This window comes from Xyrauchen texanus, chromosome 43 (assembly GCF_025860055.1).
Source record: "Xyrauchen texanus isolate HMW12.3.18 chromosome 43, RBS_HiC_50CHRs, whole genome shotgun sequence".
Classification (NCBI taxonomy): domain Eukaryota; kingdom Metazoa; phylum Chordata; class Actinopteri; order Cypriniformes; family Catostomidae; genus Xyrauchen; species Xyrauchen texanus.
This window is the reverse complement of record NC_068318.1, coordinates 3,539,941-3,566,392: the sequence shown is the minus strand read 5'-3', so window position 1 is coordinate 3,566,392 and position 26,452 is coordinate 3,539,941. Positions and strand designations below refer to the sequence as shown.

At 40.9% G+C, this 26,452-nt stretch overlaps 2 protein-coding genes across 2 annotated transcripts in view; both read right to left on the bottom strand.

Moving 5' to 3' along the window:
• Window positions 1-10,855, bottom strand: part of LOC127635451 (chondroitin sulfate synthase 3-like) — a 92,948-nt gene extending 82,093 nt beyond the window's left edge. Inside the window, exons 1-2 of the mRNA XM_052115513.1 lie at window positions 9,682-10,855; window positions 5,188-5,471 (exon numbers count right to left, since the gene is read on the bottom strand). Of these exons, the coding sequence (XP_051971473.1) occupies window positions 5,188-5,471; window positions 9,682-10,273 (876 nt within the window). The 5' untranslated portion in view covers window positions 10,274-10,855. The remainder of the gene's footprint in view (window positions 1-5,187; window positions 5,472-9,681) is intronic.
• A 2,416-nt stretch (window positions 10,856-13,271) lies between these two features.
• LOC127635421 (major intrinsically disordered NOTCH2-binding receptor 1-like) lies at window positions 13,272-15,709 on the bottom strand. Its single transcript, XM_052115463.1, has 3 exons — window positions 15,554-15,709; window positions 14,031-14,273; window positions 13,272-13,783 (listed from the first exon to the last, which is right to left on the bottom strand). Exons 1-3 carry the CDS (start codon window positions 15,707-15,709, stop codon window positions 13,592-13,594), a joined length of 591 nt encoding a protein of 196 aa, XP_051971423.1. The 3' UTR covers window positions 13,272-13,591.
• Window positions 15,710-26,452: the final 10,743 nt, after the last annotated feature.

Genomic DNA, 26,452 nt, shown 5'->3' with positions numbered 1-26,452 from the left:
AGGATTAGTGAGTCACACTAGCAAGACTCGCAAAAGGGGGCGTGGCATCACGATGGTGGCTCTACATCGTGATGTTGGTTAGCCATCACGATGGACGATGATATCGTCCATCGGCACAACCCTAGTCTATGAAGAACTTTTGGGAATGACAGAGACCTCAATTCTGCAGATTTCTGCTTTGATTTCAGCTTTCTAACATACAACATTGCAGAAATAGATATATTTTAATTTAACACTAAAGTATGACCATTGTTCTTACTACAATTTAGTTTTCACCTTGGCAAATTACAAACTTGGAGAATATTAATTGTACATAATATTTCAAAATGAACACTCAATCAAATATTTTGACGTTGTTTTAGAATGTTGCTGTGCTTAGATTAAAAGTATAACAGAGAAATTATGTGTAGAAATTTTTTGCACTGTCACACACAGCGCAGTCAGTCAGATACAAAAGTTGAACATAAAGAGTGCAAACGTACGGAAGCGTATTGCATTCACTTCAGAAAAAAGTGAATGCATTTTTTCTCAAGTGAAAACGACAGGAAATGTTTGGCATATCTGGACAAGCGGTACCATCCATCCATCTGTATTTCAGCTCACAGATTGAGGGCAGATGGTGAGATGAATGCTTTCAGAAGAGCACCATGGACTGGTGGGTGGAGACATCCAACACATCGTTCTGTTCACAACACTGCAGACATTTGTCCATTAGCTCAAACTGAATGTTTGTAGATCAGGAATGTCTGATTTTGATGCTCTTGCAACACTCTTGACATCATATATGTTGTTATATGATCTTGGGAAGCAGATGACGGAAGCATCAGCCCAGTGCTGCATTGTCACTACACCCTACATTCATTAATCATGTACTTGTGCTTTATGCATTGCAAAATTAAAACATTTGGCAGAACACTGTTGCTAATTCTGCTGAATTAAATATAAAACAAGGGTAAAGTTATCTAGCTGGCTAACATACAGTAGATGAGTTTAAAAAGAAATGCAAGAATGATTGGTGAAGCATCAGTTCGTTCATCAGAGCGTTGAATATTCAAAACAAATCACAGAATTTTATAATTTCATTTTTCCATTAAAAGTCTGTATTCATAGTTGTCAAATGAAAAATCCATTGGAAAACACTCACGGCCAGCAAGCCTTCTCTACTGACCTAAACATAAATATATCAGTAACGTTTTCTCTGTCATTATTATGTATCTTTATGCAGCCTGATCTCAATAATATACATAGCTATTTGTATGTTAATATAAAAATGGAACAAAATTCAGTAAAAATGTAGTCCAATGTGTGATGTGCTGCATCTGATCGAGAGTGGAATTTAAATGATTAATCACTGTAAATTTTCACCTGATGTGCACCGTAACAGTTGTCAGATCTCATTCAACATTGCAGAATAAGGCGTGTCGCAAATGGTCAATATACAATTGAGAGCCAATGAGCATTTGACATCACTGCCCGTAAAACCACTTGTTGTAATGCATCTTGAAGAAGCAATTTTTTTAATTTTGAAAACTAAACCAATGTGGGTTGACGCTTACAGCGGGTGCAACTTCGCTACGGCAGATGGAGATGGAAATCGTTGAATAAAAGACTCCTACACCTACAACTCTCTCTCCAGTGCAAATGCGAGTTAACGTGGTGTAACATAACTTCTCTGATTAGTTTGATAGAAAATAGGGCTGGGATAAACGATTATTTTTTAAACGATTAATCTAGCGATTTATTTTTTCGATGCATAGATTAATCTAACGATTCATTTTTTTTTCCAGTCCGATTCGATTTCGATTCGATTAATCGACTTGTGACAACACCGGTAATACCGGTTTCATCGGGGGTGGGGGTGTATAAAATGTAAAAAAAAAAACATTTGCCGGGAGTTTGATTGACTGGCGATCTGATCAATCAATCATAATACGGCATTTTTGTAGTCAGGAGAGAGAAGATTAACGTCGGTGGATTTGAATTTGAATAATGGATTGTAGGCTACTGTACTGACATCTTTCCGCGGTTAAAACAACAGTCCTTCTGATGTAGGCTACATTCATGTTTAGCCTATTTGATGCTATAAATTAACCAAGGAAAAGATGATCGGTTCACGAGCAGCTTTAACTCAGGCAATCTGTCACGACACATTAAAGAGCCACAAAATAGTAGGCCTATTTATGGTTTAATTTTCTTTGAATGACCAAATTTGAAAGTTGAGACTTTATTAAATGTTACCTGCTTGGTCCTGTCTGTCAGCGCGTTGTTAGTGTCCTCTATGTATTTTTCACGACATTCATAGCTATAAGCGCATTATTAATAGCTATAAGCAAAAACTTTAGGTGTCAACAACGTATTATAGCCTACTCCAACATCGAGTGCAAAGTGGGGAGTTGAAAAAAAACGTACGGTGCTCTGTCATCTGCAACTGCTCCCGGGTGGCGCCTCTTCAGATGCTGGTGCATTGCCGTGGTGCTAGAATGGAAGGCCATCTCCATTTTGCAAAGACGACATATCACGGAATTGTTTCCTTTTAAATTAAAGAATTCCCATATTTTAGAGGAACGAGTGCATGCCGCCTTGCACTTCTGATAGTCTGAGGAGCCACTTGTGTTTCTACTACTCGCCGGCGCCGCCATCTTTGTTTTGGGTCCGACGAATCGACGCGCATATTTTGCGTCGACGTATTTTTTGCGTCGACGTCATCGATGACGTCATCGACCATCACCCATCACATGAGACAAAACTGTGACTCGTCAGTGAAGAGCACTTTTAGCCAGTCCTGTCTGATTCAGCAAAGGTGGTTTGTGCCCATAGGTGACATTGTTGTCGGTGATGTCTGTAAGGACCTGCCTTACAACAGGCCTCAAAGCCCTCAGTTCAGCCTCTCTCAGCCTATTGCGGACAGTTTGATCACTGGTGTAACTCGGGCAGTTGTTGTTGCCATCCTGTACCTGTCCCGCAAGTGTGGGATATTCATATGTACCGATACTGTGCAGGTGTTGTTACACATGGTCTGCCACTGTGAGGACGTTGGAATTTATTGCCCATGCCATATCCGCTGTCCTCGTGCCTCCATGCAGCGTGCCTAAGGCACACTCACACAGATGAGCAGGGACCCTGGGCATCTTTCTTTTGGTGTTTGTGGCATAGGGGTTTTGGTTATGTGACGGTCTGCTGGAGAGAGAGAACAGTAAGCCTTGTCACCTGGTTCACAATTATCCCTAACACCTGTCTCTCGTTATAGTGATGCGGATGGTGACCAAAAAGGGATGCCAGAGCGTAAGTGGAGAGAGCGAGCATGAAAAGAGAGCACGACAGCACTGAACCGAGACACGACCATGCCCCCCATGCCACAGTGTTTTTCAGAGTCAGTAGAAAGGACTCTTTACAGTCCTAAGTTTTTATAACTGTGACCTTAATTGCCTACCATCTATGACCGTTCCACAGGAGCATGTTTATTAATTGTCAAGCGTTCATCGAACAATCATGAAAAACATTGTTTAAACCCTTTACAATAAAGAGCTGTAAAGTTATTCGGATTTGTACAAAATTATTTTAAAATACAGTGTCCTAAAAAAGGGATGTTTCTTTTTATGTTGAGTTTTATTTTTCTCCATAGCGGAGCGATAGATGGCGCTATAGACCATTTTAAGACGGTTTAAGTTGAACCAACTAGCAGGCTCTTTGCTTTCCAACAAAATAAATCACAATCCGATGGGCACTTTGAAGGGAGTACAATCATAATAATCATGCTGTAAGATCACTTCAAACAAAATTTTCAATAAAAATGACTTCCGAAAAAAGTGAGTTCCGAATTACCCTCATTACCCACAACTTTTTAGCTCTCACAGTGATTTTAATGATTTTAATAGTAAAGTGACGCCTCTTAGCCATCAGTGAGTAATCAGCCGGACATAAATTAAAGTGACATAATACTCTTGTCTTATTAGAAATCACACTCACACAAGCACACGACTGTTAGAGTTGTGCTGCAGAGGTTAAAGCACACGTCTGCGATATGTCCAGACCACATTCACCCATCTCCCAATAATTTACTGCCACGCTACACACTATATCCATCAAATGAAATAACTAAAATGTCAAATGGCCAAAGGGAAATTATTGTTTTTGCTCACAGCACATTTGCTCCAGAACAAACATGATGAATAGTAGATGGTCGCAGTAGTTTCACACAGCTCTGTTCAGTTAAGACATTGGCAGTGCCTGATAATGTGGAATAATCCATTAGCTTGGATTTGTGAAATCTTAAATGATGTTCAGCAGTTCAAATGCCGATGTGTGCCGATTTGTTAAACTTGATGACATTCCCGTGAGTACTGGTGGCTTGAAATGAAACCATAAATAAAACATTAAAAGCGCAAACCACCAGCACACAGAATATTGCAAGTGCTATATCAACACAGCGGTATATAAATATGCAGTATAACGTATTTCTGTGCACCTCAACTCTTGCAAGGCTTGATATTTCCTGTCAACATGTTTGGCACTTGAATAGTAGTGTTATTATTACCCCTTGTGGTGACAGTGACGGTAGATAATACAAATTCAGATCACCAGTAATTTCTTTAAAGCAGAACAATCAATTATTTTCATTACCTGTTTTCTGGGAAACAAAATTATTAGACTAATTTGCTTAAAAGAGAACAAATTTACTGACATTTTTTAGTTACAGTAACTGATCCCATCCCTGAGAAAACAACAGCAATCTTGCACTTTCATTTAAACTAGATATATTAATAGAATATAGACACATGCACACAAGGTGCAACAATGATCTGATTCACAGATGTACTAGATGTCACAGTAATCCATCAGAGAAGTGTCAGCAAACATTTTTGACTCGAATCTGACAACAGATTTACAGAAGAGAAATCTGGCATGTGTCCTAACCAGAAGCGATGAGCATTATCTGTCTGCCCACACAACATAAACCACTGTGCAACACAGCACATACACAGCCAATCAGACATGGATAAGTTTACCACACAACGTTAACACTGGAACAATATTAAAACATTAAAAGATTGTAAGCACAAACTCAAATAAAATTAAAACTGAAAACTAAAATGGGCAATGAGTTATTCTAGAGCTCAACTGCACAAGTCACAGCACAACTGACCCCATTCAACCCAAATACCACAGAAGGATGTTAACAGACATTACCTCATATGACCAGACACACTGCGTCCCTCCAAACCGCCTGACACAGCGTCCTATCTCCACATCTTCATGTGTAGTGTACATCTCCCTGAGACAGGCCCCGATGTGTGGCACCATCCTGCGGAGAACTTCCCTGCTGAAGATCATACCTGGACCACCCATGCAGAAGTTCTCTCCGGGCTCCAGGGCCAGTTTGCCAAGCTCCTCTGTGGTCCCCAAACCAGTCTGACCCAGATACAGTGGTTTACTACTGTTAAGAGAGCGGAGAAATAGCTCCAACTTCTCACCTAAAGGAGACAGAGTCACAGGAGAAAAATTAAGTTACGATTCTGTATGGAGAGTCATTGATCACTATTTTGGCAGTAGCCTTGAACGTGCTATTATCTACATTTAATTATGTACTTTTACATTGGTCAACAGGTTTAGTATACAAAATGTATTCAATTTGTTAGCAGTACATTCAGGTTACATGTCATAAAAGTGAATGTCCTGTTTGTTATGTTTTGAAAACAAGTCTTTTATATAGATTAATGAAAACATGTCCAGGTAACATTTCAGCCCAAAATTCAAAGAAAACAATAATAAGAATAAATTATATTTTGCATAAAGAAAAGAAAGCGAAACAGATTTTCTTGCATTGTGACATGTTTAAGATAATTAAAAGTTTATTTTGCACTCAATAAAAGTTAAGTTCAATCAACAGTATTTGTCGCATAATGTTGATAACCACAAAAAAAAAAATTATAATAATAAATTGGACTCGTCCCTTCTTTTCTTTAAAAAAAGCAAAAATCTGTGTTCCAGTGAAGCACATACAATGGAAGTCAATGGGGGCAAATTTGTAAACATTCAAGTACTCACTGTTTCAAAAGTATAGCCACAACACATAAACAATATGTGTTAACATTATTTTAGTGTAATAATATCACTCACTTTTCTGTGTAAAAGTATAGCCAATTTTACAACTTCATTGCCATGACAATGTAATGTCAACAAACCCTAAAACGACTGGAAAAATAATGATTTAAACAACTTATCTTCGCTCAAATAATACACAAGTTTTAACAAAAGAATTCATGTAAGTGCTTTTATAAAATTTTAAACTTCACATTGCTGCCTTTAAACCCTCCAAATATTGGCCCCATTCACTTCCATTGTAAGCGTCTCACTGTTACCTCAACTTAGCTTTTTTTAAAGAAAAGGAGGGACAAGTCAAAAAAAGTTTTTGTTTGGTCATCAATATTATCCCACAAATACTGTCAATTGATCTCAACTTGTATTGAACTTGGAACATTTCTTTAAGTAAATTTCTTCCCCCAAATTCTCATTATTGTAATGCTTCCAGTTGGTCAATGGTGATTCTCATTACCGTAGTACACTGTCATTTATATTTAAAGAACTACTATAATTTATATTTAAATCTGCATAAATGAAATATATTTAGCTCATCTTCATGTGTAGTGTACATCTCCCTGAGTCAGGACCCGATGTGTCATCATATTTGTATATTTAGAGACATTTAGTAATGTTTTATTGTAGAAATAATAAGAAATAAAACAAACCACCTTTTGGATATAGCCAGCCAAATATGGCTTATTGAGCTCTCAGTGCACTTCACAATTATTCTTTTAGCAATCTACTGTAAATTACACCATATATATATTAAAATATTAATGTTTTCTAGTGAGCTCTACCCCAAAACTTTATTCGTCCATGTTTATACAGAAAAACATTAAGTAAACTTATTGTTATATATCTGAACATAAAAGCATTATTAAAGGAATAGTTCAACAAAAGAAAAGTAATTCTCTCATCATTTACTCACCCTCATGCCATCGCAGATGTGTATGACTTTGTTTCTTCTACTGAACACAAATTAAGACTTTTAAAAGAATATTTCAGTCTTGTACAGTTGAAGTCAGAAGTTTACATACACTTAGGTTAAAGTCATTAAATCTCATTTTTAACCACTCCACAGATTTCATATTAGCAAACTATAATTGTAGCAAGTCGTTTAGGACATCTCCTTTGTGCAAGACACAAGTAATTTTTCCAACAATTGTTTACAGAGACTTTTTCATTTTTAATTGACTATATCACAATTCCAGTGAGTCAAAAGTTTACACCCACTAAGTTAACTGAGCCTTTAAGCAGCTTGGAAAATTCCAGAAAATACCTTCGAACTCAGTTCCTCTTTGATTGACATCATGGGAAAATCAAAAGAAATCAGCCAAGACCTCAGAAAAAAAGTTTCATCCTTGGGAGCGATTTCCAAATGCCAGAAGGTACCACGTTCATCTGTACAAACAATAGTATGCAAGTATATACACTATGGGACCACACAGCCATCATACCACTCAGGAAGGAAATGCATTCTGTCTCCTAGAGATGAACATAGTTTGCTGCAAAAAGTGCAAATCAATCCCAGAACAACAGCAAAATACCTTGTGTAGATGCTGGAGGAAACAGGTAGACAAGTATCTATATCCACAGTAAAACAAGTCCTATATTGACATAACCTGAAAGGCTGCTCAGCAATGAAGAAGTCACTGCTCCAAAACCACCATAAAAAAGCCAGACTACAGCTTGCAAGTGCACGTGGGGACAAAGAGCTTACTTTTTGGAAAAATGTCCTCTGGTCTGATGAAACAAAAATGTAACCGTTTGGCCATAATGACCATTGTTATGTTTGGAGGAAAAAGGGAGAGACTTGCAAGTCAAAGAACACCATCCCAACCGTGAAGCCTAGTGATGGCAGCATCATGTTGTGGGGGTGCTTTGCTGCAGGAGGGACTCGTACACTTCACAAAATAGATGGCATCATGAGGAAAGAAAATTATGTGGATATATTAATGCAACTTCTAAAGACATCAGCCAGGATGTTAAAGCTCGGTTGCAAATGGGTCTTCAAAATGGGCAATGACCCCAAGCATACCTCCAAATATGTGGCAAAATGGCTTAAGGACAACAGGTATTGGAGTGGCCATCACAAAGCCCTGACCTCAATCCGACAGAAAATTTGTGGGCAGAACTGAAAAAGCTTGTGTGAGCAAGGAGGTCTACAAACCTGACTCCGTTACACCAGTTCTGTCTGGAGTAATGGGCAAAATTCCAGCAACTTATTGTGAGAAGCTTGTGGAAGGCTCCCCAAAACATTTGACCCAAGTTAAACAATCTAAAGGTAATGCAACCAACTAACACATATACACTAACAAAGTTTATTTAAACTTCTGACCCACTGGGAATGTGATGAAACAAATAATTATCTCTACTATTATTCTGACATTTCACATTCTTAATATAAAGTAGTGATCTTAACTGACCTAAGACAGGGAATGTTTTCTACAATTAAATGTCAGGACTTGTGAAAAACTCAGTTTAAATGTATTTGGCTATGGTGTATGTAAACTTCTGACTTCAAGTGTAGATCCTCACAATCCAAGTCAACAGGGTCCAAATTTTTTCCAAAGGCAGCATAAAAGAAATCCATAAGTCTCCAGTGGTTAAATCCATGTCTTCAGAAGTGATATGATGGTTGTGGGTGAGAAACAGATCAATATTAGGTCCTTTATTACTTTTTAATATAAAATGTCCTCCCTGCCCAGTAGGTGGTGATATGCAAGAATGCAAATCGTCAAAAAAAAATAAAAATGAAGAAATCTAAGGAGAGAAGAGCACTTAGAAGGGCTGTTTGAAAGTGCCAATTTATAGTAAAAACGGAAAATAAAAAAAGGACTTAATTATGTCTGTTTCTGTTTATCATATTGAGTGGTGGTGGTGTAGTGGTCTAAAGCACATAACTGGTAATCTGGTAATCAGGATGTCGCTGGTTCGAGCCCCACAGCCACCACCATTGTGTCCTTGAGCATGGCACTTAACTCCAGGTTGCTCCAGGGGGATTGTCCCTGTAATAAGGGCTCTGTAAGTCGCTTTGGATATAAGTGTCTGCCAAATGCATAAATGTAAATGTAAATATTGCTTTTGAAGACACGGAATTAACCACTGGGTTCATAAGGATTACTTTTATGCTGCCTTTATGTGCTTTTGGAGCTTCAAAGTTTTGAACCCTGTTGACTGAGAAGGGAATAGCTGCAGACAGAGCTCAAAAAATGGGCGGAAGCTCCAAACCATCAGCAAAGATATAGGGAGCCCCTTACCTTCCACTTTCCTTAACCATCTGTGGAGGTGTCGCCCCCTTTTGGAGTTGGCACAATACCCATTTGGAGTAACTCCACCCCCTTCTGAAGAAACCATGCCCTATTTTGGAGATCTCCAGCTAGCAGCTATATATGAGCTGATATATTCTTCTAAAAATCTTCATATCATAACAGATAAAAGAATGTCATACACATCTGGGATGGCATGAGATTAAATGGATTAACTATTGGCATTTTTGGATTAACTATTCCCTTAATTAGTAATTGGCTTAAACACAAGCATTGTCTCTTTTGAATATCTGCACTGCTCTTAATATTTGTTATGTGGTAGAGGTTTCACCTCTAATGTAGACATCATCGTCAGCCCTCATAAACCACTCATATTTATTCAGGTAATTGTCGTGCATGTACTTCAGCATCATGAAAGACTTCTTCTGAGGGGGGTATGAATCATCCACTCCTGCCAGTGAGATGACGGGCACTAGAGTTGGCAGGGGCACCTTCTCAGACCCCTCACTGGAGAAGAACTCCACCCGCCCAGGTATGCTGGAAGTCCACGTCCGGTGGGCAGCCACGGCCCTGGAGCTCAGATACTTCTGTGCCGTCATGACCCCCACATACAGGAAGCTTTTGGCTGGAGGTACTGGTCTTGCTCCATCACTGCTGTTCTTTGTCCTGTAAGGATCTTCTTCACCTTCATCACTGGAGAAGAGATTCTGCTGCTTTTGTCTGGCGTTGGTAGCTGAGGTACTGCGGGCAGTGTCTGAAACTTTATGAGCCCTTGCGTTACTGTAATATGAACATACTGAGGATCTTCTGTTCTTCACACTTATTTCCAGAACTCTGGGCACAACCAGCCAGGACGCGGCTGTGAACCCTAGAAAAACCCCCACGAGCACACTCACCCACGGTCTTCTGGACCTAAAGGCCATTATACAGTCAGTACAGCAGATAAAACAAATTTAAAAATACAAATAAAAACTATTTAAGTAGATGTTTGCATATTGCTTCTTGGTGTCAAATGACTGATGATCGTGATTCTCTAACATCTGCAAAGTGCGTTCGCGAGCACGCCGCGCGACCCGAATATGAGCGTTGTCCTTTTACACGTGAGGTAAACATCTTCAAAATATCTTAAACACAATATTTATCCGAAAACTGCGATGTAGTCCCACTGTAACCCATCAGAATTTTGATACAGCAGATATTTGGCCAATTCTCTCTTGCTCGCTGAAGAGAGGGTTGCTTGTAATTCGTTCGGTAGGTGCCAACGTCGCGTAAAATAACCCATATTACTGAAATGAAAACGCGACAAAGTTGACGCTTCCTTTTTCATGCACTGAGGACTGGCATTCTGCCGTTTTCTACAGTTTCCACACAATCACAATAAAGTCCATTCACATAACCTCTCTGCTTTTTCTCCACAGACTCGCCATTTTCCTCACAGTTTGACGCGTGGAAATGGAACTTTTTCTCCTAGCCTCTTGGGCATGATGATTTCTCCGGGTTTGAGCCTCAGAACGCGCAGATGTGACGGGACAAACGGTTCATTGCTTCGCGTCAGTAAAGGGGGCGGAGAAAATCAGGCTGCGCGTTCTCTCACCAAGCTGACGTTTACGGGTTCTCTGAGGATGGCAGGAACTTTACTGGAGCTGCTGGGGGTTCATCAGAAATTGCAGAAATTGCTTACAGTACAAAATGTAGAAGCAATAATATAATATAATATAATATAATATAATATAATAGGATACAGTGGGACTAAAGGCAAAAATGTTTGCAAAGTGTAACAAGGTAGAAAAAAAAATATTTCTTTGTATGGAATATTGATTGTGCAACACCATTTGTGGGAAAAGAAATAGCAGAAGTTTAATTATTTTTATTATTATTATTCGTTTAAAAATATGGCAATGGGGAAAAATGTAACTTAAGCAGATACATTTGAGACAGAAATATAGTTTTTGGAGTAACACATTCCTGTTCATTTCAATCACTTTTTGCATCTCAGTATATTCTATAAACAAAAGATTCTCCGTTGGGATTATCAGTGAATATGACCCCACTATGAAGATTCTTCATGACAAATCTATTGCCCGCATTTAAGAAAAACAATGTGTTTTACAAGGGGGCTTTTTTTTTAACCACAAATACTTTCCTTTCACTTGTTGGACCATTAATGAAAAACTTTTTAATTTAATCACCTTAAACAAAACTGAAAATTACAAATAAATGTACTAATTTTACATTTAAATTTGCTACATTTTAATATTTAATAAAAATTAAAAGTTACCAAATTACCTCAAAATGAATCTTTAATCATATCATGCAATGACCTCATGGATCAGGAAAAATTAGCTGTGCATAGTGACTATTGGTGTTCAGGAAAGTGCTGTGTTTGTTTTTGTTGCTGTTTAGAGTTTATTTTTCTGAAGAAAATAAAATATAAATCAAAAGGGCTTTACCCCATTGCGCGCTCCATATTTTTAGTGGTGACACTTGAATGTTCAGGGCTTACATTATACTACATTGCATTCTTCACTGACAGGACAGCAGATGAATTGAAGTGAATTTGAAGCCTAACTTATTAGTGTTGTTCTGAATGAGAAAGATAGTCTACACACTTTGTTTCATACCATGTTCAATGTTTGCAATTAAAATATCTCTGGAGTGTTCATGGCATTAGAGAAGCATTTTTTGTGTGTTTTTTAATGAGAGTATGCTTTCTATTCTTCTGCAGAGGCAACTCAAGGTCAAGCAGGTAGTAATTATGGACGTCAGAAATAACAGAGCAGTGGTTTGTTCAAAAGGACTATTCACAGTACCCTACAGTTAACCTGACAGCTCAGCTTTTCAAGTGCTGCTGTTTTAGAGGGTGGGGTCAAGGAGGTAACTGAAAAGATAGAAACATTTCACATAATTCACAGATGTTACATAAAAAAAGAATCTGCCAAAGGCTCATTGAGTGTAGATTTAAACAGAACTAGTTGATTATGATAAGTGAGAACATCATGTATGTAATTGTGTGTGTGTGTGTGTGTGTGTGTGTGTGTGTGTGAGAGAGAGAGAGAATATTTGCACCTTGAGGCTATGCGGATCTGTTGTACTTGAGTTATTTAATTCTGTTTCTTTGGTGAAAGGGAACACATGGAGGCATTTTAATAGTTGTTATTAAGAATCCAAAGAGGTTTTGGCTCTTTTTTTTACAATTATTTATGTTGTTTTGTTGCAAATAGTTGTTTCATGTGATGTCACCATTAGGTTTATCAGTGCATCAGATGACATTAATGACTTCACAGAATTTGTATGGATTACTTTTATAAAGGCTATATGCTTTTTGGAGCTTAAAGAATCTGGCACACATTCTCTTACATTGTATGGACCTACAGAGCAGAGATATTCTTCTAAAAGGTTTTGTTTGTGTTCTGTTGAAGAAAGAAAGTCATACACATCTGGGATGACATGAGGGTGAGTATTTTCATTTTTGGGTGAACTATTCCTTTAAATTCATTCTACATGAACACAAAGTTAATCAAACTTAAACACTCAAGTTTTGGGAGACCCCATTACTCAATATAATTGAGAGAAAGAGTTTACTCAATCAAATTAGTGCAATAAACTTATTAGGGTTTCCAGTGTAGCTATATGACGTAAAACATTTGTTTTTTGTTAGTAATAAATGGACATTTTCAGATTTCTGTGTTAATATTAGAGCTCTACTGACTAAGTACTGTGTCTTATATTGGTTTATTTTGTGTTTTAATATTTTGTAGATTTCAATCATCTAGAAGTTACTTCAAAAACCTGTTAACTGTTTTATTTAAATCTATTTAGTTATTCTTTTGAGAAGATATTACAAAAACAAGCTGCAAATATACAACTTTAAAAATGTAAATACAAATTTGGAAAATATTTATACAATCCTTTGTTGCCGTAAGGCTTATACTGTAATACAAACAAAGTTAATCAAAAACATGTGAAATGCTTTTAGACAAGAAAATTGCAACTATATAAAAATGTGATCAAGCTGACATACACATTTACCATACACATGCTGCAAAAAATGTCTTTATATGCTGCCAGTTTTTCTGTATGTGTTTGAACAGATCCCCGAATAGAATATATTAACTTATCTAAGAATATCAGACCATTTTAATTCCACATTTATATGGTACAAGAGCTCCTGCTCTTCTGCTGAGCTGTCAGATCGTTGCAGGAATGGGTGTAGATGAGAGTTAGTGGTTGGCATGGCTCTATCAGTATTTGGACTGTGTTACCACTATTGGCACAGTAATAATGATCACAACTGCACAAATGGACAGAACGATGGATGCTAAAATTTTACAAATCTTGTTCCTCTTCAGTTCCGCCTCTTTCTTCTTGAGCAGTGAATCATAGCCGGGGGTGTAAAGATCTTCCAGCCAGAAGCTCAGGTCTCTCGGGTCTTCCTATATGAGAGGAAAATTAGGTTGGACAGACTTCTCTTAGTTCTCTCAACAGTCGTAGAATATGAATATAAGAAGATATTCATTGATTTGTTTATTTAATAGAAATGTATTTCGAATAAATAAATCTAATCATTCAAGAGCGAGAAACAAAATGCAAACTTTATTGCCCTTTACATCAATCCTCATTATGTTGGCATGACTTTACATTAAGCTAACATAGTTATTCTACAGACTTGGCTTGAAGTACCTTCATGTAGTCTGCCAGCTGACCGTGTGTAGTGTGTCTATCATAGTCCTGAATGGTCCATGATGGTTTGGACTTGTTGTTTTCCTCTGTATTGATGATGTTGATGTGAGAGTACAGCGGGTTCTGCTTGATCTTTGGTTTCAGAGTTTGAGGAGTGATGCGTTTCTCCAAATCTCTGTCTTCAAACACACCACTGCCATCTGCTGACAGCTTAACCTCATTACCACGCCCCCTCTCACTCACCTACAACACACACCCACAGAGAGAGAAAGAAAGAAAGAAAGAAAGAAAGAGAGAGAGAGAGATTTTTGAATCTAAAAGATGTACCATTTACAGTTGCTGTATATTGGAACATTTTACATTCATTAAACACAAAAAGAATAAAAATGATTAAAAATGAATAATAATATAGAGAAAATCTTTTAATAAAAACAAAATATTTACACTAGTTCACCTGCAAACACCAGTTCTTCATTAACAATAGAACACACAATTGTTACAACAGCACTGAATATCAACATTTGAATCCATAACAAATCTTCAATTAAAATTGGGACAACCTCCTGTCCTACCTTTTTTCTATTGTATTCCTTCTGGTGATATAAACCGCACATTTCGCTTGACCCACAATAAATTAAGGAAATTGACATTTAAGCTTCTGACTATAAATAAAAGAAAATATTAATTTTGCTACGTACTACATTCTTTAAAAAAATTCAACGATCAAATCAGGGGTTGAGTCTTTACATAAAACAATGAAAAGTTGTTCCCTTTCCCTTTCAAAGACAGGATTTTAGAGCAGAATTTAGAGAGTTAAAGTATTAAAGTGGATACAATGGCAATCGCTGCAATAGTCAATTGTAAATATGGTTGGAGAAAAGTTGGCATAAACTATAATGATCCCCTTCAGCAGCTCTCTTGTGATATGAAGATATAAATACAGTTAATGGGTACCTGCGTTGAATGCATGAATGGATTTTAGTGTATCTGAACATTATTATTACAAGAAACACAGTGAAGACACACATGGTATCAGTATGATTATTAATCAAGTCAATATAACTAAAGCTGTGTGACAGAATTTTAAAAGGAAAAAGCATATAATGTCAAAATAATAATGGCAGTTTCTGCAAGAACCAACTGAAATACTGAACTTAAAAAATGGGAATGTTACCTTTTAATACACTGCCAAAAAAATAAATAATAATAATACATTTGCAGTGTGTGTGTGTGTGTGTGTGTGTGTGTGTGTTATGTTATACAGTACAGTGTTTAATAAGTACATTAAGATTAAAGATTAAATAATGCAAATAAAACCGCCCGAATAAATATTGTAGCTTTAAATTTTCTTTTTCTTTTTCTTTTTTTTACCTAAAGCGTTCCCACTGTATCTGACAACTCCATTAAGAGCAGTTACATAAGAGAAATAATCTTCCCATTTATGTTAATCTGGAGGTAATATCTATTGTCTGTTTAGGTAATCGGTCAATACTGTTCCTTCAGCCGCATCTCTGTATGCTAACAGACGTTACCTGCGAGTACATCCTGTTGTGCCACTGCCTTTGGTGAGACAGCGTAGCACCAATCTGGAACATTCCGTGTGTCACCGGCAGCATTCCCACATCCAGCTGCAGGAATTTCTCTGGATGATTGTTGTTTGGCAGGACAGTTATGTCCATATTCTGACTGTGTTAGGCTAGAATAAGCCGTGTTGACTCTGATCTCAGTGTGTGTATTATTCATGAACTGACAGGTCAGTGTAACTCTATCTGAACACATGTGATGCCTTTACTAACCAGCTAGGAAAGAGCTAGTGCCACACCTGACTACTGATAGCAAGGTTGAGCAAAATTCAGAACTGGCTCCCTTTCGACTCATGAGTAGACATTTGTATTTAATTGGCCAAACTCCACGGGATGTTGAATTTGAAATGGATTGGTTGGAAGTGGAATTTACTGAATTGCAAATTTAAACATTCAATAGTCACACAACACAATTTCATCAGTACAGCACAAGAAGAAACATATATGGCATAAATATTTTTAAATAATTATTTCTTTAATTACAATTAACACCATCATAACAAAACATTTGCCATACAGCACCAGAAATGGTACTCCATATTTTCAGATACCGTCATTAAAATAAATTGATACAAATTTGAATCTATTATTTACATAATAAATTGAGTAATTTAGAGCATTACAGAAAATTAAGTTCTTCCAACATAGTACTTGAACTAAAAATGTATTTAGTAGAGATTGGTAAATGCAATAAATAAATGTTTTATATAATAGTTATTACTAATTATTAATATTGATTAACAATTACCTAATTAGATTACGTAATTGCAAGAATATTTTTTTTAATTCTGACTTCTTAAAAAGAGTCCTGAAAACTGCTTTCTTTCTTTTCATGGTTTTTAAACTGTTCAACAGTGTGAGCGTTGACGTGATAGGTGTGACGGTTCCATCACTTCACCACCAGAGGGCGTCGTCACCTGAATACTGAGTTTCTGGGACTGAATCACCAAAGCCCGAATATCGAGTACAAATTTGGGCAGTTGGTGGAGCAAGAGGGTTTGAGGTAGCGATGGCAAATTTGCTGTGGTAACACATCAGACTGTCCTCTATCTGTGGGCCAAATTTCATAACTTTCAGATAAGACTGTCCTCTATCTGACCCCTATTGTTTTTGTTAGTGTTTCATTAGCGTTCCTATTCTTCCTCTTCTTCTTCCGCTCTTAAGTCTATGGCAGCCCATAAAACCACTTGAGGGAAAGTTGTGAAATTTGGCTCACAGATAGAGGACAGTCTGATCTGTTACCACAGCAAATTTGCCATCTCTACCTCATACCTCTACCTCCGCCAACAGCCCAAATTTGCAAAGGTGCAGGAACCCAATTGAATTTATTCTGATTTTCTTATTATTTTTCTTATTAGGGTCCAAGCACCAAAGGTGCAGGAACCCTATTGTATTCATACAGATTTTCTGTTTATTATTAAGGGTTAAAGCCCAAAGGGCTGAATCCCTATTGTAACTGTAAGTATTTTTAGGGGTCCAAGCACTGAAGAAAACAGATTTTCTTATTATTATATTTCCATCCATCCATCCATCCATCGTCAACCGCTTATCCTGTGTACAGGGTCGCGGGGGGCTGGAGCCTATCCCAGCTAACATTGGGCGAAAGGCGGGGGACACCCTGTGTCCTCGCCAGTCCATCGCAGGGCATTATTATATTTGTTCTGATGAAATTATTAAATACTCTATAAGAGGCTTATTTAACTTAATAAACTTAATAAAGCTTGGGACCCTTTTAAACAATATGTCATGGAACATATTTTATTATCTGACATAAACTGAATCACATTTCCAATATTAATTTATAGTTACATTTTCTTTTATCATGCAGACTGTGCACTTTCATTGTTTTGTTAAGCCACACTTTTAATTATTTGTTTACTTATCTTTATTTAATTTTGTTATCTATTTGTATTATTATTTAAGTTGATTTGGTCTTTTGTTTTGTTTTTCTTCTGTGTAATATTGTTCTGAAACTCATAAATATAGTTTAAAAATGAGAAGAAGAAAAAATAAAAGAAATTACAGTGGGTGAGAAATCAGAATTCAGGTATCATCATAGATACTACATAGACACGCCCTAGCAACCATTTAGAGCAACCTAGCAAGCAAACCCAATTGACTTCAAAATGGCTGAGAATGTTATCTTTGGATCAGAGTGTCCTATAGATATGAAAGTTGGCTTGTTTTACTTGGGTGAGCAATAAGACTTCAGGTAACATCATGTACTACTTAGCCACACATTAGCAATCATTTAGAGCAGCGTTTCTCAACGGGGGGGCGGTACCGCCCCCTAGGGGGCGTTTGGACAGTGTTGGGGGGCGGTGTGAACGAGGCAGCAGAGAGGGGGGCGCTCAGGCACAAATGGGGGGCATTACTCAGAGGTACTCAACAGGCGGCCTGCGCAAAAATCTTTTCAGCTCTTCTCCTTAGCCTATGTCTTCGTCTTGCCACTTCACCAGGAGGATATGCCAGGAGAGCCGCTTCCTAAGTTACACATGCTTTTAAGAGGCGGAGAATTTTCAGCGCAAAATAGAGGCGCGCTTTCACCGGCTTTTTCTGTACATAACGCTGAATACATAATTAGGTGCATAATTAGTGCTCAGGGCTCACACTAATGACCGTAATTAATTAAAAAAAGTGGCTGTTTTTGACGCCGCTTTTTCTTCGGTTCAGTTCAGGTGGCCGAGCTGTTGTCGTCTTTGTTCGTCATTTGAAATCAAATGACCGTTTGTAGGCTATTCAAATTTGAAGCCTAGTATATATTGCCTAATTGAGTGCTTGCGAACGACCGCTGCTTTTTCATTGGCCATTTAGGTTAGTTACGTTATTGTTCACGTGATTGGTTCATCTTAAAAAATTTGTGTGTGAGCCTGAATTTGTTTGAATTTCTAAATACATTTGCAATACCTTTCAAACAATCCATGTGTTTTTGCATTTTTTTCCAAACACAATATTACTCAACTTGAGGCTTTTACATGTAGTTTAAATACAATAAGAAACTTCTGTTTCAGTTTTTTTTTTTTTTACCAAAAACTCAGGCTTCAGGTATCAGTTAAGGGGGGTCGTTAAGAGGATCATGAAGAGGTCAGGGGGGCGTTTGTTCAAAAACGGTTGAGAACCACTGATTTAGAGCAACCTTGCAACAAGTTCTATTGAAATCCATTACAAATGGCTGAGAGTGATATCTTTGGATCAGAACATCCTAGAGAAATGACAGTTGGCTTGTTTTACTTGGGTGAACAAATAGACTTCAGGTATCATCGTGGAAACTACTTAGCCATTCCCTAGCAACCATTTAGAGCACCCTAGCACAGTGTCTTTTTTCTGCCACAGCACACTTTTTATGACTAAAAAATTCTACGGCACACCACTATCCCACATAGGCTAACCATCGTCAATATTTTTCCTTTTCAAGAACTTGTCCATGTTTTCTGTCCGTCTTAGTAGCATGTTTACTTGTAGTGTTTGAAATTCGTCTATGCAAAAAAAAAAAAAAAAGTCACATACAGTGCTTGCGTTAGACTTTCTCATCGTCCATCATTTTGATGGACAGGGTTGTAAAAATTCTGTCATAATCTATTATTAAGAGAACAGATGAACAACAGAGACACCACACGAAGCAGATTATTGTTTTTTTCCCTGCAGTGACAGCGGAGGCCACTAAAACACGACATATGAACAACACAATATTACAAAAAACAAATATGATTAAAATATGAACAAAACATGTAAAACATTAACTGAACAGAACTCAATCGAGAACTCAAACCTTATTCCTGGTCCGCATCGACTTAAACTGGGTGCCTGCCTGTGTGTAATCAAATGCATCAAGGGAGACTGATTCTGAGTCAATTGTCATTAGATTTGGCATCTTTGCCTCGGACAGACGACTTCTCATGGCAGCATTAATTTGGTTCTGGAGCCTGAACCCAGCATCAAGCGCTGCATTGCCCTCCACATGACAAGAGTTGCAAAAAGTGTCACAGAGGGGCGATTTTACAAGTTTGCCACATAAAAAAGCGGGAGTTGTGCACAATAAACATTGAAAATCCATGTATTTGGAAGAGAGAAAATGCTTGCAGTTGATTTGATCACAGAAAGTAATAAAAGGACTCGTTTATGTTTAGGTCTAAGAGTGTTTTCTTGGTGAATTTAAATAAGTTCAATAACTGGGGTCTCTAATATTCATAAATGATAAGGTAATATTTAATTAAAAGAAATGATGAGACATTCAATGTCTCTTCACAAATTTGGACAGTTTTTAAATATTTCTTGTTGCTTAGTACTCTGTGGCAGCGGGGGCGTGGTCAAGCGCCCGTCCGGGAGAGAAAAGCGGTAAGGGCGCTCACACCTGAGCTAAATGATGACTAACACCTGTGTCTGATTGCAGTAACATGAGGAGAGCGGCATAAAAAGGGCAGGAGCGACGGAGCACGGGAGAAAAAAAGAAGCAAAGACTGTCTCTGGATACCCTTTAAAGAAAAGACTAAAAAGACTTACCCTTTAAGTTGACGCTGGTTTCCTTGTATTGTTTTACATTGGTGCAGAAACCCGGGACCATTTTTTTTTTGTGATGGAACAAGGTCGCCCCATAGAGTCCTCCCAGCTGGCGGAAATCCAGTCCCTCGCTAATCTCCATCAAGGCCACCAACAATCCCTGCTTGAGCTCCGGCAGGATCAAGATCGGCGGTTCTTCGAGATCATGCGGGCTCAGGCAGAGGACCGACACGCTATCCGGAGCCTCCTCAGCCAGGAGGCTGCGTCAGCCCCAGCCGCGACCCCGGACACCCACGCTACGCTGCCCCCGCCCATGTTACAGAAGATGGGGGTGGCAGATGATCCTGAGGCCTTCCTCGACCTGTTTGAGAGGACGGCTGAAATCTGGGGCTGGCCGCCCGAACAGTGGGCAGCCCGTCTAATTCCTCTCCTGTCCGGGAAGCACAGCTCGCGGCACAACAACTGCCAGCGACGAACCTCCTGGCTTACTCTGACCTGAAGAGGGCCATTCTGCAGCGGGTTGGTCGGAGCCCGGAAGAGAATCGCCAGCTCTTCCGGAGCATGAAGCTGGAGAAGTCCGACCGCCCGTTTGCGTTTGTTCAACGGCTCCGGGACGCTTGTCGGCGGTGGCTGTTCGCGGGGGACCGCGACATCGAGGGAGTCATCGATAAGGTGGTACTGGAGCAATTTACGCAAAGACTGCCCAGGAGAACGGCGGAATGGGTCCAGTGCCACCGCCCGGCGTCGCTGGAGGCAGCTGTTCAGCTCGCGGAGGACCAGCCCTCCCCCCCTCTCTCTCTCCCCCCTTCCCCTGTGTCTTCCCCTGTTTCCCCCCCCCGTTCCCTCTCGCTCTGCTCTCTCCCCAGGGCCCGTTCCTGCCCCCCGCAGGCGTGGAGGATACATCAGGCCAACTTCCCGGCCGTGGGAGAACCCGCCTAACCCTTCCCCGTCCTTCAGCCGCTCTCCTCCTCAGGTGGTGGCGCCCGCCAGCACGGGTGCGGCCGTGGCGCCTGGGCCGGTCTGTTGGAGGTGCGGAGACCCGGACCACTTCCGGGATCAGTGTCCGCTGATGGAGGTGGGGACGGTGGTGCGGGTCTCCGATGTCCCGCAGGCTGCCCCCGGTCGGGCTGGTCCCGGTAAGGATCCAGGGGGGTACATACCAAGCATTGATGGATACCGGCTGTAATCAGACCACCATCCACCAACGCTTGGTTCAACCCGGGGCTTTGGGCACAGCTAAACGGGTGAGGGTGAGGTGTGTGCATGGGGATATTCACAAGTACCCCATGGTGACTTTAGCAATCAAATTCCGGGGAGAAAAACATAGTGTGGAGGCAGCGGTTAGTTCCCACCTCACCCATCCGCTAATCTTGGGTACTGATTGGCCGAATTTTAGAAATGTATTAGAGGGAGTTTGTGCGGATGGGTCCTGCATGAAAGTGAAGAGGTGTGTGATGTGCGATGCTTTGGCAGGGGAGGCGGAGCTGGGGCCGTCCTCGGCTGCTCCGAGTGACGAGGGAAGGGGCGAGGGGGTCACCCCTCCTCTCAGGGAGTTCCCTGAGGGGACTTCCCCTTGGAGCAGTCGTGGGATGAAACCCTTAAGCACGCCTTTGACCAAGTGAGAGTAATCGATGGTCAACAACTCCGGCCGGTGTCGCCATTTCATATCCGTATTTTTCAGCTTATTAAAGATCGGTTATATAGAGTGACGCAGGACGCTCAAACAAAGGAGGAGGTGACAAAATTGTTGATCCCACGGAGCCGCCGGAAATGGTTTTCCAGGCGGCTCACTATAATCCTATGGCCGGTCACCTAGGGGAACGGAAAACACTTTTCCGCCTAATAGCCCGCTTCTATTGGCCGGGCATTGGCGGCGACGTCCGCAGGTGGTGTGCGGCGTGCGCGAATGTCAGCTGGTAAACCCACCGGCCACCCCAAAAGCGCCTTTGCGCCCCTTCCATTGATCGAGGTTCCTTCGAGAGAATTGGAATGGACCTCGTCGGGCCATTAGAACGGACGCCACGCGGACATCGCTTTGTGTTAGTCCTGGTGGATTACGCAACGCGATATCCGGAAGCAGTGCCTCTGAGCAACATCTCAGCACGCAGTGTTGCCGGGCACTCTTCAAGATAATCTCCGGGTGGGGGTTCCGAAAGAAATCCTCACTCGACCAAGGCACTACGTTTATGTCACTGAACACTTCGCGAACTTTACGAATTATTGGGCGTTAAGTCAATTCGCACTAGCGTGTACCATCCGCAGACGGATGGGCTGGTGGAACGATTTAATAAAACACTCAAAAATATGATTCAGTAAATTGCGTACCGAAGATGCTAGGAATTGGGATAAGTGGCTGGACCCCTGTTATTCGCGAGTACGAGAGGTCCCACAAGCCTCCACGGGATTTTCCCCATTTGAGCTGCTGTACGGACGACGCCCACGCGGGGTCCTCGACGTCATCCGTGAAACTTGGGAGGAGGGACCTTCTAGTGCCAAAAATGAAATTCAATACGTTCTTGATTTTCGAGCAAAACTCCACACACTGGGGCAATTAACACAGGAGAATTTGCTCCAGGCTCAAGAACGCCAACGCCGGCTGTATGACAGGGGTGCTCAGCTACGGGAATTTGCACCGGAGATAAAGTGCTTGTATTACTCCCAACATCGAGCTCAAAATTACTCGCCAAGTGGCAAGGACCCTTTGAGGTCACACGACGCAGTAGGGGACCTCGATTATGAAGTTAAACGTACCGATAGAGGGGCGCGCGTCAAATATATCACCTCAACCTCCTGAAATTGTGGAGGGAAGAGGCGGCCTCTGTGACGTTGGCAACGGTAGTTCGAGAGGGCGGAGCTCGGACCGGAGGTAAACAAAGCCTGCGATCCTAACACCCCGGTTCCTTGTGGAGACCACCTCTCACCACGCCAACTCGCAGAGGTTTCCGAACTACAAAAGGAGTTTGCAGACGTGTTCTCTCCTCTACCGGGCCGTACAGACATCATACAACACCACATCGAGACCGAGCCGGGCGTAGTGGTACGTTGTCGCCCTTATCGCTTGCCCGAGCATAAAAAGAAAATAGTTCGGAAGAATTGGACGCGATGCTGGACATGGGAGTAATAGAAGAATCTCACAGCGATTGGTCCAGCCCGGTCGTCCTTGTTCCCAAGAGCGACGGGTCTGTACGTTTCTGTGTGGATTATAGAAAAGTCAACGCGGTGTCTAAATTTGACGCGTACCCAATGCCCCGTGTTGATGAACTGCTCGATCGGTTAGGTTCTGCTCGGTTTTATTCGACCTTGGATCTAACGAAGGGTTATTGGCAGATCCCCTTGACACCAATATCCCGTGAAAAAACGGCCTTCACCACGCCGTTCGGATTACACCAATTCGTGACGCTTCCTTTCGGTTTGTTCGGGCACCAGCCACGTTTCAGCGCCTCATGGATAGGATCCTCAGACCGCATACTGCTTACGCCGCTGCTTATCTAGATGATATCGTCATTTATAGCAATGATTGGCAGCGGCACTTGCAACATCTGAGGGCCGTCCTGAGATCGCTGCGGCGGGCGGGGCTCACGGCAAACCCGAAAAAGTGCGCGGTTGGGCGTGTGGAGGTACGGTATCTGGGGTTCCACTTGGGTCATGGCCAGGTGCGACCCCAAATTGACAAGACCGCGGCGATTGCGACTTGTCCTAGACCCAAGACCAAAAAGGGGGTGAGGCAGTTCCTGGGGCTGGCTGGCTATTACAGACGGTTTGTACCTAATTATTCGGATGTCACCAGCCCGCTGACTAACCTTACTAAAAAGGGGGCTCCAGATCCGGTCCAGTGGTCAGAGCAGTGCCAACAGGCGTTTACAGAGATTAAAGCTGCACTTTGTGGGGGGCCGCTTTTGCATGCACCTGACTTCTCTCTCCCTTTTGTTTTGCAGACGGACGCTTCAGACAGAGGGTTGAGCGCCGTGCTCTCGCAGTTGGTGGAGGGAGAGGACGCCCGGTGCTGTACATTAGCCGAACTCTCCTTGAGGGAGACTAAGTACAGCACCGTAGAGAAGGAGTGTTTGGCCATCAAGTGGGCGGTCCTCACCCTCCGATACTACCTGCTGGGGCGAGCCTTCACCCTCTGCTCGGATCACGCCCCACTGCAGTGGCTCCACCGCATGAAAGATACTGAACGCCCGGATCACCCGTTGGTATCTGGCCCTCCAGCCTTTTAAGTTCAAGGTGGTCCACAGACCGGGGTGCAGATGGCTGCCGCTGACTTCCTCTCCAGAAATGGGGGGGGAGTGGTAGGCAGGCCGGATGACGCCCTAGCCTGAGTCGGGCGGTGGGGGTATGTGGCAGCGGGGGCGTGGTCAAGCGCCCGTCTGGGAGAGAAAAGCGGTAAGGGCGCTCACACCTGAGCTAAATGATGACTAACACCTGTGTCTGATTGCAGTAACATGAGGAGAGCGGCATAAAAAGGGCAGGAGCGACGGAGCACGGGAGAAAAAAAGAAGCAAAGACTGTCTCTGGATACCCTTTAAAGAAAAGATTAAAAAGACTTACCCTTTAAGTTGACGCTGGTTTCCTTGTATTTTTTTACAGACTCTTTAAGACATTATTGGTGAAGCAAAAACATGAGTGTGAAAAACCCTTTGGTGTGACGTCACTTCATAGATTTCAATGTATTCTGCAGCGATGACGTGAGTCATGTGAAAGACCCTTAATGGATATAAATATCACTCACTTTTGCACATTAGTCATTGCTCTGAACAATCACAAAAGTGACCGATTATGGTTTCAAAATGGTGAATTTCTCTGAAAGGTGAGGAGTTTGGATCCCAAAATTAAATTATATGTATTTTTTTTCCATGCATTTATTTATTTTGTGGAATTTTATAATTTTCCATGGCACACCTGACAACCCTTGGGATAATACATATAATATAATTTAAACACTGCCCCAGCAACAACCCCCCATTGACTTCCATTCAATATGGATGAGAGTGATATCTTTGGATCAGAATGTCCTAGAGAAATGACAGTTGGCTTGTTTTACTTCGGTGGAGAACCATTCTTGAAGTATCATCATGGAAACTACTTAACCACACCCTAGCAACCATTTAGAGCACCCTAGTAACCAAATCCTATTGACTTCTTCAAAATGTTTAGATGGGGATCTCAGGATCAGAATGTCATAGAGACTACTGGTTCATTCTTTAGACTCAGGGTAGTAAGGAGCCTTTTAAGTATTACCTTGGTAACTGCCTAGCAACCAGATGGGGTTACCCTAGCAACCATGTAACAAATCCCATATCTCTGCATCAGAATATCATAGAGACTTCCGGTTTTGTTCATTTGACTAAACAAACAAAAATCACATTTTGGGCCATAGCTCCTGAATCATTTTGCTTCAAAAGATATGGATTCAACCATTGGAGTCATATGGATTAATTTTAGTACCCAATTTTCAACAAATTAATTTAGGCAGGATCTATTCTGTCAATTTGTATTATTTTGCATCCACTGGATAATTTCTGTAATTTCTGATTATTTTGTTTATTTCTTTACAAGTGCTTGGACCCCGATGACTGCTGCTTGCATCAATGTTGTGTTTGTCTTGCCCTTTTGGATTTATTGGCCTCTTTTTGGGACTGACCTCTTGTTAGTGACCCTGTGCTCTCTTTTTTGTGGATTTTGCCTATTTCCCTGTGATTTGGATGATTGTTTTGTTAAAATCTGAAAACTGATTTCTCACATTTCACATCCTTGGCCTGATGAGTCAAGAATACTTTGCCAAATGTGGATCCAGCAGAGTCAACTGATAAACCTTCTGAGTTTGCAAATCAAGACTCTGTTTTGTCAGCCCACCATGCCAAGTTGGTGAGGCTCTCCAGATTCATGGTGGAGGTATTACGATTTGTACTATCAACAGTCCAACAAGCTGCTCCTTCAGCTACTGCTACAATGGGTGGTGCCACAGCTGAACCAATACAAGTTATTTCTTCCCCCATGAGTGGTCCTCGCATGGCCCTACCCACCAAATTTGATGGCTCCCCTGACCAGTGTAGAGGGTTTCTGTTACAATGCTCAATTTACATTGTCCAGCAACCACAAGATTTCCCTAATGAATAATACAAAGTGGCATTCATCACCTCTTTATTGACTGGTAAAGCCTTAGATTGGGCAACAGCATTGTTGGAAAATAACATGGATATTCATCACTCACTTGATCTTTGATACCTCTTCATTGAAAGCTGTGTTCGATCACCCAGCTGCAGGAAAGGAACCAGACGTGCACTTACTAACAATTAGATGGGTGCTTCACTGCTGCTGAATACGCACTTACCTTCAGAA

What these genes read in the sequence shown, in the direction of transcription:
- LOC127635421 (XM_052115463.1), bottom strand. Translation starts at nt 15,709, where the DNA reads ATGGACATAACTGTCCTGCCAAACAACAATCATCCAGAGAAATTCCTG. An exon ending in TGTACTCGCAGGTAACGTCT is followed by an intron (nt 14,274 to 15,553) that starts GTTAGCATACAG and finishes TGTGTGTTGTAG; the next exon opens with GTGAGTGAGAGGGGGCGTGG. An exon ending in AGCTGGCAGACTACATGAAG is followed by an intron (nt 13,784 to 14,030) that starts GTACTTCAAGCC and finishes CCTCTCATATAG; the next exon opens with GAAGACCCGAGAGACCTGAG.